The 12,197-nt window shown below is 38.9% G+C and overlaps 1 protein-coding gene across 2 annotated transcripts in view; it reads right to left on the bottom strand.

Annotated features, from left to right (window-relative positions):
• The window catches only part of CAMKMT (calmodulin-lysine N-methyltransferase), a 337,237-nt gene that overhangs the window by 22,597 nt on the left and 302,443 nt on the right, over positions 1-12,197 (bottom strand). For both annotated transcript variants that reach the window (XM_037161273.2, XM_037161274.2), the window contains exon 8: positions 1,796-1,870. In XM_037161273.2, the coding sequence (XP_037017168.2) occupies positions 1,796-1,870 (75 nt within the window). The remainder of the gene's footprint in view (positions 1-1,795; positions 1,871-12,197) is intronic.

The raw sequence follows: 12,197 nt of genomic DNA, 5'->3' as shown, positions 1-12,197 counted from the left end.
TGTTACGTATGTGTAACGAGAGCCTGAAGTGAGTATGCATTTATGTACCCCAGTTGTGTGTGATCCTGTGGTTGGCTAGGGAAAAAAAGACTCTTTTCAAACATGTTGTGTGGCTATTTATAACCTGAGAACATTAATCAGAAAAGAGCTTAAATCTTCCTTCCTCTGCTTGTCTCTCTGGTACAAACAGGATGACATGGTGTGAGTGTCCATGTCACAAGGTATGAGAAAGACAAGCTGTTTTGATATTTGTGCAAAGGACAGATTTGATCTGAGTCTCGTGGCCCGACCTGACTCTCCCCACACGATCAGAACCCGTCCATGCGCGACCCTCGTCTGAACCTCCAAGAAGATGCTGCCCTCCTCCCCTCTTTCCGAAGCTCTCTGATCTGGCTTTCAGGCTTAATCTGATCTAACCCTGCCAGCATTATCTTCATCTGTGCAATGAAACCTGGACTTTTCTCATATTCAGTGAGGAGAGGCATTTACTAAATTACTTGGCCAAATCATATGGTAAGATTTTATTTCTTTATTTTTGATTAGAGGAGGGATGAAATATTGAGGCACAACATCAATGATTAATCAGAAATCTGTTCCTCCCATCTTTGAAACAGGTCTTCTTACATGGGGTTCAAAGAGACTAAAAGGACCATGGAAAACTAGAAAATCTCAAGCTAAAAATAAAACAAAATAACTTCTTTTTTTATTGAAGAAAGGTGTTTATTAGAAGAAAAAAGAAAGCAAGTCTAATTTCACCAGGTAGAAAAGTTACCCATTGAACAGTGTATTAAAAAATAATAATGATAATGATAATGATAATAGACTTCCTAAAAATTCATTTCATTCATTCAACTCTCTAATAGGGAAGGTCTTTTCTGGGTTCTGGATCTTGGGCTTATTAATATAATAAATCTTCTTTAGAATCTGAACTTGTGTTTTCAAATCTAAAGTGTAATAAAAAATACAAATCTTATTCTTAACAGAGAAAATACTTGTGAATTGTCAATGTTTCCCCTGTGCCGAAACAATTATCCCCCATGCATAAAGAAAATACATTAAGATTAGTTGAAATAATCATTAATGTTCGATACATATTTATCCTGTAACTTAGGACCAGACCTTCACTAACAATAAGTAGATGGGGCTAGAAGACAAAATATGTAAATTATTTTTAAAAAGCAGGCATCTGACAGAGACTTTACTATTACTATTTGCATAACAATAAAACGTAATTTTATAATTCTTGTTCTATGTATAATGAAGTATTAATGAACTACACTGAAAATATTAAATAGCAAACATAGGTTTTTAAGAAACGCTATTCCCTAAGGGCTTTCACAGATGTGCTTACTTGCTGGAGCGTACACATGTGTGTGCACATTGCGCTCACATGTCCCCTCGTATCAATAGTCTGATCTCTCCTAAGAAGTAAGCTAATTGAGCTGTTTGTGTTGATAAACTCCTTTTTCTCCAGACTATTCCTCTCCGAGCCATAATTATTTGCAATTTGCCTAAGTCGTCCATTTACTGATACGTCAAGCATGAAACAGAGGCAATTCCAGAAAATGGAAATGCTTCTCAAAATCAATCTTTGGGAAATAATGTGGTAGAAGTTACTGTGTGATAGAAGACTACCTTATAACTGTCACATGGAGATGAATATTAATTTGTTGAGGTTAAAGTGGCTTTGTGCTTCATTTGTTGACTTTGCTTAGCCATCAGCAAAGCGCACAGCCCAATTACTCCAGCAAAGCTATTTTTTCTAACAGGAGTTTCATGATTTTTATGTACTTACCAGTCAGCACACACAACCATGTCAAAATGTCCTTCCAGTTGAGAGACGTCTGTCTCATTATCCCATCGTAAAACGCTTGAGGAGAAAAAGATTTTAAAAATTATACCTAGGTTTTTTTTCCCTTTTGATTTTGAGCTATTAACATTATTTTTGTGGCACTTGAAATTATTTAAAAGGTATACACAAATTATTTCAAAAGGTATAATAAAAAAGTAGAGATGTAACTGTCTGTTCTCTTATTTAGTCTTTAAATCTAGAAGAGGAAGAATTCTCTATTAATTGCAATAGTTATGGTTTTGCCAGTTTTTATAGGTTTTGGGGGACAAACTTGGGAAAAATATCTTTAATTACAGTCGTTAGAATGAGTCTAGATGACTGAGGCAGGCATTACAACCAAAGCACCCACCATCTGACTAAAATAAAAATTTGTAAAAATAAATGATGTGAAACTCAGTGCCTATCTGTCTTGCCTGGCATGTTTAGCTGCATTTCTTATTAATGAAATGAGCACTCTGGCAAGATGGAAGAAAAGACTTTCACTTACTAGTTCTCTCTTTTTAGGCACATTTTAAAATTTACCCATTCTGACACTAAGCCTTCAAAAGAGGATCAAGTTTTAAACTTGCCAAAGATCTCAACTTTGGTAAAATTTGGCCAGTTCTTAGTCTTCATCTTACCTGACCTACCAGCTTAGAACTCTCCCATGCACTCCAGGTTCATACCGCCAACTTTCTATCTTCGTATTCCCCCTTGTATATCCAACAGACATCTCAAACTTCATTATGTCCAATATTAATTCCTCATCACCTTTCCCCCAATTTCATTTCATTCACTCTTTATCATCTGTTAATTCCACCTTTCCAGGTGCTCTGGTCAAAAACCTTGATGATATCTTGACTCTTCTTTTTCTGTTACATGCACATTGGCTATGCTGAGAAATGTAGTTGGTGCAAACTTTGAAATATGTCAATGTCCACTTCTCTATCTCCACTGTTTCCACCATGAGGAAAACCACTATAATCTTTCATTTGAATTCATTCGTGGTCTCCTAATCGGTCTCTCTGCTTCCACCCATCACCCTACAATCTCTGCTCAAGAGAGCAGCCAGAATCATTCTTTTAAGACATATGTCAAATCACAAACCTTTTCTTCTTCCTGACTTGTAATGGCTCCTCTCCTCACTCACAGCAAAAGCCAGTCTTTACAATGACCCAGAAGACTCTATTCAATCCAGTTACCCTCTGACCTTTGCCCTTGGTCTTTGCTTTAGCAATGCAGTTCTTCTTATGATTTCTTGAACACACCAGGCATGCTCCTGCTTTAGGGTCTTTATAATGGCAGCTTCCTCTGTGCGATCGCTCTTCCTCCACACGTCCCACGGTTCCTTCCCTCCACCCCTTCAAGTCTTTGCTCATATATGCTACCTTCCCAAGGAACCCCGACTCTGACCCCTCTACCGAAAACTGCAATTGTGAATTCCCTCTCCAGCACTCCTGACACCCCTAAACCTGCCCTTTAGTTTTCTATAGTGGTTATTATCCTTTAATGTGCTATATAGCTGAATTATTATTTTTGTTAATTCTCTCTCAGGTAGAACATAAGCACCATAGGGATAAAGATTTTTAAAATCTGTTTTGTACCATGGTGTATTTTCATTGCCCAGAACATCCCTGACACGTGATGGCTGTTCAGTAAATATGTCTTATGAGTGAATTCTCATATGACCAAGCATAATGCCTAGCACACAGAGGCACTCAGGAAACAGAAGTTCCTATATTAGGTTGTTCTCTGGACAGAATGGGTAGTGTAGCCAGTTATGCAGGCCCCTTAAAATGCTTTCTGAGGATTTCTGCTTTTGGCAAAAATGGAGTAACAAGCACCTCATTTACCCTACTGCCTGAAACACCTCCCCTCCCCCAAATTACACAAAATATATAAAACAACAGTTTTCAAGACCCTGAAAATCAGCAGAAAAGAATAGTGATCCTTGAGGAGGTGGGGAATGAAGCGAGCCCCATCACTGACCCATGCTGCCTTGAGAGAGTTTCCAGGCCACAGCACAGGGAGGGAGAACCAAGGCAGGAGCAGGTGGACTCCCTGAACGAAGGAGCTGGAGCTGAGAGTCTAAGGAGCCGAGGCCATTACAGTTCCCAGTGCAGAGTGCCGGACTGGAGATCACTGCTCAGAGAGAGCATTCCAAAGATCGGTGGGGAGTCAGTCCTCCTGGAGTATTCTACAGAGGACTGAGGGTGCATGTCGTATGAGGAAACTACTCGAGGTCAGGAAAAGAACCATCTGAGAGGGCTGGAGGGGACTGGGCCAGTGCTCACTCAGGGCCAGGAATAGTGTCTGTTCCCACCAGGTGGACTGGAAAGCTGGGTGGAGTCCTCAGATGGATCTTGTCTCAGTAGTGGAAAGTAATTAGCCCCAGACTAAATGTTGCTCTGGTTCTACCTAACAAATCTCAAAAGTAAGACCCCAAAATATCAAATTATTTTGAAGTAACTGTGTCTCAGAACAGAACTCAAAAACATGTACAGAAATACAAAAACTGTCAGATCCTGAAAAGGTAAAATTCAAAATACCTGGCATATCATCGAAGATCACCACACATGCTGAGAACTGACATAGTACAACCCATAATAAGAAGACAAGTAGAACCCAATCTCAGTCTGACGCTGGTGTTAGAATTAGCAGACAAAGGAATGAAAATAGTGTCACAATGGTATTTACTATATTAAAAAAGTTGAATATAGACAAGAAAGGTATTTTTATAGTCCCAAACCAAACTAAAGATGAAAATTACAGTGTCTGAGAGAAAAAGATACATTGGATGGGATTGACTGCAGGGTGGTCACTGCTGAAAAAAAATCAGTGAACTCGAAGACAAAGCAATAGAAGCTATCTCAGATGAAACAAAAAAAAAAAAGAAAGAAATAAAAAGAATATTAGCAAGTGCACTTTGGGTCAAATTTAAGTGGTCATTATAACATGCAGGTGTGGGCAAAACTAGGCTTAGTGTTGTGAGTATGTGAAACCCAGAGTTTATCCTTGTATTATTATTTATTCTTGTGTTATATATTTTTTTCATGCAAACAACTGTAAACCTACTTTTGCCCTCCCTAGATATAACTGAGCTCCAAAGGGCAGAAGAGAGGAGGAAGAGGAAAAAATATTTGAAGAAATAATGGTTAAAATGTTTCCAAATTTAATGAAAACTATGAAGCCAGATATTAAGAAATTCCAACAAGTTCCAAGCACAAGAAACATGAAACAAAATCCCAAGGCACATAATAATCTCATCAAATTGCCCAAAAGCAGTGATAAAGAAAAAGCATAAAAAGAACCCAGAGAATAAAAAGATACATTATATACAGATAAAGGTCTTCTATCTAGACCACTGAGATGGCGTTAAAAATAAACAAACAAAAATCCCCTTTTCTGGTAAAATAAAACACTGAGAAAGAAAATCACACAAAACAAATATATGCCTTAACTAATTACCATGAGGCAAATGCCCTGATAGCCACCATGCAGATGAAGAACCAGCACCTTGCCTGACTCGCAAGTCCCTGAACAGACTCGGTCTCAGATAACTAAATTTGCCGGGACACACCTTTTCTACTCCTGTACCTTTGATTTTCTCTCCTTCCCACTTTTCATGCCTGGAATGCCCTCTTCAACTGCTTGTCTTCCCTTGCCTTTTGTCTGTTAAATCACAGCCCAAGGGCCACCTTCTTCATGAAGATTTCTCAGATTCCTCTACCTTGACAGTTTCTTTATACTCTCATAACATGTTCAACCCCGTTAAAGCAGACTCTGTCAGATCCTGGTAGCTGGGCAAGTGTCTATCTCTCATCCGAGTATCTTGAGCTTCCTAAGGCAAAAAACCTCACCTTACTCATCTCAGTAAACCCCCAAAGAGCCCATCACAGTGTCTTACACAGAGTAGACTCTAAATTACATTCTAATATATTGAACTGAATTACACAAGTTAGACTAGAATAGTGTCTAACTTAGTGAACTATTTAGGACAAAAAATGTTACTCCTTGTTAACAAAATTAATTCCATACCTATAGAGAAAAGTGTATATAAGACAGATTTTTTCAAAAAGTCCAGAAAACAAAGCAATGCTATCAAAAAGATCCAAGTACTATTTCTGGATCTCCATTTTTCTCAGCTAGTTGGGAATTCGTATTTCTAAATCTGGAAAGCACTTGTATTTGGCACAGGACAATTCTTCACTGTAGTGGACTGTCTGCTGCACTGTGAAATGTTTACAATCCCTGCTCTCCCCAGCATTAGTAACACCCCAACAAAAATCCCTATTACAGACCAGGGGTGGAGGTGGGCACACAGTCCCCCTCTGGTTGAGAACCGCTGGTGGATTATCCCAAAGCCCTCTTCCACCTCTGATGTGTGATTCTCCTTAAATCCCAACAACTAAAGGCTGTGCTATAACCAAGAAACTAATCAGAATTGCTGCCTTACTTATACAACCTTTTCCTTTCCACTGCAATGCACATCTTCATTAAGATGACAACATAAAAATCCAGAGTCCAAAGTGAGGAATAAGGCCCTTACATGAAAGATAAAACAAAACAAAACAAAACAAAAAGTACCTCTCCTAAGGACAGATAAGGTAATACAGGATGTCCATAGAGTCGCCTTTCCTACTCAGTTGGGATGTGAAACTGAAGGGCAATCGAGGGATCAAATGAGCTTATCAAAGCATGGTCTGTGTCCCAGAGAGATCAGAATCAGGTTATTAAAACATCAGATTCACGAACCTCAACCCCAGGGTGGTCAATTCAGGAAGAAACATTCATTATTAAAATAAGCAAAACAAATAATTCTCCTGAAGAGGGTCACGGACCACTTGGAGCAGCCTTGTTCCAGAAGATCTTTACCTGTATGGATTTGGACTTAGAATACTCTTCAGCCGTACTTTAGTTGCATGTATCAAACATCTTTATTTTCAAAAGGAGGATTTGTACAGAGAGTGGCCCTAAAGACAGAATCAAGAACACTCTCTGCTGGATCGCTAAGGGAAGGGAGCAACAGCAGGGATGAACCAGAACAGGGGTTCAGTTATGTACACTCTTGAAGCAGATTACCTGGCTCACTTCGTTGATTTTTGCCCTGAAGTTAATTTGCATTTCCATACTAGGAATAAAGCTTGGAGAAAGGGGAGGGGGAGGTGAAATTGGGTCTGAGTGAAATTTTTACCTCAGAAGACCCACAAGATTGGTTAACTACAGACAATTCAGTGTCGACTGTGTGTCGGGTCCTGTTCTTTCTTTGTAAATACATGACATCCACGAAACACTCTAAAGATTACAGTGGATGGAGCAGGCTTAAGTGACTAGAAATCCGAACATCCTGAAGGCAACGAACCACTGCAGAAACTCTCAGAGAGAATTTTGCTTCATGGTTTTCAGGTGAGATCTCAAGATCAGCGACATCAGCGACACATGGAACCCTGTGAGACGCGCACAGTCCGGGCCCCTCCTCGGTCCCCCAGGGGGCCGGATAGTCTGTGTGGGAACAAGCTCTATGAAGATTCTGGCACTAAAGTTTGAGAATTGTGGCTCTGACTTACGGCCTGTGTGTGTCTGGCCTGACTTTGAAGCTGACCCCAACCTCCGGCTTCGTACTGTTGTCTGTAAGTTAGCTGAAATAAACTTTTTTCAATGAGTCCCAAAAGAGGACAGGTTTGCCTAACATTTGGATGCTGTGTGTTGGGGACCAGTATACTCTACATTTGTTAAGGAGAACTGAACGAGGTTTTGAGGTGTTGGAGGAAAGGTACTAATTATTTTACTAATGATACTTTCCACTTCAGATCTCTCTGACTCAATGATTATGACAGCTGATTAATTAATATGGTAGCAAAACAAAGTGACGGTAAATATTTAGAATTAGTTCTAGTTTCATACTGAATTACAACTATGTGCCATTTGACATGAAATCACAAAATTAAATATTGCTTTTTGGTGTTTCCACTTTTCTTCTTTTTCAAACTTTTAAACATATGAGATTTCAATGCAGTGCATTTTAATAAACAAATTTCACACCAGTTTCAAATGATAACTTCTAAAATAATGGGGTAAACATTCTTCTGATCTAGCAACGTGTTAACAACTTAGGTGACCTGTGTTAGGTTGTGCAAGAGATAAAAAAGCCTCCAAATTCTTTTAAGAAGCCAGCACCCCAGTGACATGAGAACCAAATAAAGATCACACAAAACAGTTATGGACCGATTTTACTGACGAATGTCAATGTGAGAAGCTCAGATACTGCTGGTGGGAATGCGAAATGGATCAGCCACCATGGAAAACAGTCTGGAGGTTCTCAGGATAAACATAGGGTCACCTGATGACTATGTACACCCAAAAGAAATGAGACTTGTCACAAAAACTTGTTCACAAGTGGACCCGGCAGCATTATTCATAAGAGACAAAAAATGGAGACAACCCAGATGTCCATAAACTTATGAATGAATAAATAAAATCTGGTATATCCATGCAAAGGAATATTATTTAATCTAAAGATTAATGACATCCTCATACATTCTAAAACATGGATGAACCTCAAAACACTGTATTAAATGAAAGAAGCCAGGCTTGAAAGACCACATACTTCTGTATGACTCCATTTACGTGAAATGTTCAGAATAAGAAAGTCCATAGAGACGGAAGGTAGATCAGGGGCTGCCTAGCACTGGGAAGAAAGGGTGGAGGGAATGCGGAGTGTCTGCTAACGGGTATGGGGTTTCTTTTGGGGCTGACAAAAATATTCTAAAATTGACTGTCACGGTTGTATAACTCTGTGAATGTACTGAAAGGCATTGAATGGTATACTTTAAGTGGGTGAATTATATGGTACGTAAATTATAGCTCAATAGAGTTGTTATTTCAAAAAATCCCAGATAATATATTAGAATGCAGCAATATATTAAAAGGAGAATTAGTCCTGGCTGGTGTGGCTTAGTAGATTGAGTGCCTTCCTGCAAACCAAAGGATCACTGGTTCGGCTCCCAGATCAGGGCACATGCCTGGGTTGCTGGCCAGGTCCCCACTGGGGTGGGGGGAGCATGTGAGAGGCAAACACACATAGATATGAGATGATTCCCTCTCTCTTTCTCCTTCCCTTCCCTTCTAAAAATAAAATAAAATCTTTAAAAAATAATAAAAGGAGAATTAAAATCCCACGACCAAGTGACTAGATATACAGAGACCTAAGTATTAGGATACCTGTGACTATGACCTGTCGTAGTTGTAAGTGAAAGAGGAAAAACAATTTGATCATCTCCATACATGCTGAAAAGACGTTTGCTAAAGCTGCATGTTTATTTATGATAATTTTTAAAAATAGGAGTCGATAAAAAAATTCCTCAACAAGCCCTGGCTGGGTGGTTCAGTTGGTGTCTCGTACACCAAAAGGCTGGGGGTTCAATTCCTGGTCAGGGCACATACGGCGGTTGCTGGTTTGACCCCAGGACAAGGTGCACACAGGAGGCAAAAGTTCTGTCTCTCTCTCTCTCTTTCATCAATAAAAACATACCCTTGGGTGAGGATAAAAAAGGTCCTTAACAAGATAAAAAAGTTTTCAGTAAAATACTAATGTATATTTAGTGGTGAAATATCAGAGGATTACCAAAAAGTCAGTGTCGAAGATGCCTGTTATTTAATATCATTCTGGAAATCTTTAGCCAATAAAATTATAGAAGAGAAAGAGAGGTATAAGAATCAGAAAGAAGTCAAAATTGTCATCACTTACAGATCATGTAATTGTTTATTTAAAATATTCAAGAGAGTAAATTGACAAACTATTAGGAACAATAGCTCATTGAGGTGACTAAATATTTACTACCCAAAACCCTATAGCTTTCTTTATATATACACAAATAACAACCAGTTAGAAAATATAATAGAAGAAAAGATCTTATTTATAAGGGAAAAACAATAGTTTCCAAAAATAAGGTTAACAAGAAAAATAAAGAAAGATTTTAAGTGCTAGTGAAACACTTAAGAAAACCCTAACACACCCTGTCCACGGGTAGGAAGACTCCAAGTCATAAAGATGTCATCTTGGCAAATTATATATTTCAATGAAAATGCCAATATAAGAAAAATGCTAATATAATTTTATAATAGTCTAGAAAGAAAGAATATCAATGGTCTAGTCTTTAACAGATATAAAAGCACATTACAAAGTTCAGTAACTGCCATAATTTGGTGTGAGTAGACAAAGTCCACTTCTAAAACTTTGCTCTGTATGTGTACTTGTGGGTGTACAGTTCATGTACAGATGTGTTCACTGCAGGGCTGTCTGTAATGGCAAAATAATGGAAACAAGCCATGTCCATTATTAAAGTAAAAAAATCATTTTTAACAATAGATTCTGAAGTGATCATACTCTAAAACGTTTTTCAAAATTGCCTTTTATCTATTTAAAAGTGAAAAAATCTCTTGAAAATGAAGACATTCTTATCTGATGTGTAACTTCTGTGATATACCTATCTATCTATGAAGGAGGGATTTTTTTTCTCCTTAAAACTAGAAGACATTTTCACTGATGATGCAGTAGTCTGACCTGCACACCTTGCTATGAAAATAGAACCTGGCTGATCTTTGGTATTGAGATTTTGACCTTGGTAGAGTAGGACTCAGCATATCCAAAGAGTAAATACAATGGTATTCTAGAGGAAAAGGCCTTAATTAAATTTGCCGCAGTTTAGAGGTTCTCTAAAAATACAGTGTCCCATATTTTAAAATCTGGCTCATATAGGAAAAATGAACTCTATCAAAATATCTGGAACTGGACAAAATTCCTGTGCAAGTTGGTTTCTTTGCTGCAAAAATACTGGGGCATGAGTTCTCCTATAAACTTGTCAAGCAAATTAAAAATGTTATGTTAGCAATAGAAAGTACACATAGTAATTTCATTTTTCCATATCCAAGATAGCAACAAAAGGAAACAGAACTCTGGCATCTCTCGAATTCTCAGCAGTACCCAAGATTATGTTCCCATAGTTCTAGCAAACTCACTAATAGGTATGTTTCATCAGAATATTTCTTAAAGACAGCCCTCATCTTCCTTATCTCAGTTACCTTCTACTAACCTTCCTCTTCAACCTGACAAAGGACAGATAAATGCCTACTTACAACGGCAGTGCGTTTACAGACACTGCTTGCGCCTGCCTGAGAAGAACCCTGTCCTCAAATGAAAGTCAGCGACCTAATATATAAACTGATGTCTGAATCTCTAGATCTTGACTCTCCTCTACTAAAAATTATTTGGTTTCATAAGTTTTATGGGTTCCTATCTTTGAAAATGTGCTCCAAATACAAATCTTAAAACCTTTCATATAACAGGGATAAAATATACTAATTGCTTCAGAGAATACAAAAACACATTAGGCAGAAGCCTTGCCTTCAAAAAAATTATTTATTTCCCTTATTAGAATGTGAACTCTAAGAAGATATGGACTTAGGACTTCTGGTCAAGGTGGCAGCATTGGTAAACACCGCTTGCTTTCTTCCACAACCATGTCAAAATTACAACTAAAATACAGAACATCGCATCACTTAGAACCATAAGAAACAGAGTTGAATGGAAGTCTGACAACTATGGAATTAAAGAAACTACATCCATCCAGATGGATGATGGTAGGAGAGGTGCAGATGTGGAATAGCTTGGTCTCACTTCTATGTTTGGTAGATAAAAAAATTCAGAAAGGGTATCTTAGGAGTGAGGAGTCCCAGCCCCACACCAACCCCCCAGCCCAAGGTTCCAGTGCCAGAAAGGTAAGTCCCCATAACATCTAGCTGCAAAAACCAGCAGGCAGTGAGTTGGTAAAAGAAACTGCTTGAGTCCCAAACAGTTCCCCTCAAAGAATCCACACACAGACTTACTCAGACTCACTCCCTCTGAGCTCTGGCACCAGGGTACCAGTTTGAAAGGCACCAGTGGCATATGGGGAAGAACTGAAGCACCTGGCATCAAGGCAGGAGTAAGGGTCAGCTTTCTCCCAGACAAAAAGGCAGGCAGAGGCCATTGTCCCTTTTCTGAACCACCCCCCACAGAACCATAAAACTGCCAGGCATGTGCCAAATCTGAGATTCCATCAATCTGGCTAACACAGTTTGCCATGTCCTGGAGATCCTCAGACTCCACCCTAACAAACTTATGGGCCACCTAAGATATAAATGGCTGGTCTTGGCTCATGCTTCACAACTTCATAAATTCTATCAAACAAGCAACAGCCAGCCTCAGTAAACCTCCAGGCCCTAGCCCCCATGCCTCTGGCTAAGGTGGCCCCAGGTTCAGCACTAGCAGCAGCCAGCCTAGATTTGCAGCTTGGCTTCTCCAAGCCCCGCATAAATAGCAGCCATC

The sequence above is a fragment of the Artibeus jamaicensis genome, unplaced genomic scaffold (genome assembly GCF_021234435.1).
Source record: "Artibeus jamaicensis isolate MK-2021 breed Jamaican fruit bat unplaced genomic scaffold, CSHL_Jam_final contig_465, whole genome shotgun sequence".
Taxonomy (NCBI): Eukaryota; Metazoa; Chordata; class Mammalia; order Chiroptera; family Phyllostomidae; genus Artibeus; species Artibeus jamaicensis.
This window is presented reverse-complemented; position numbering and strand designations above follow the sequence as displayed.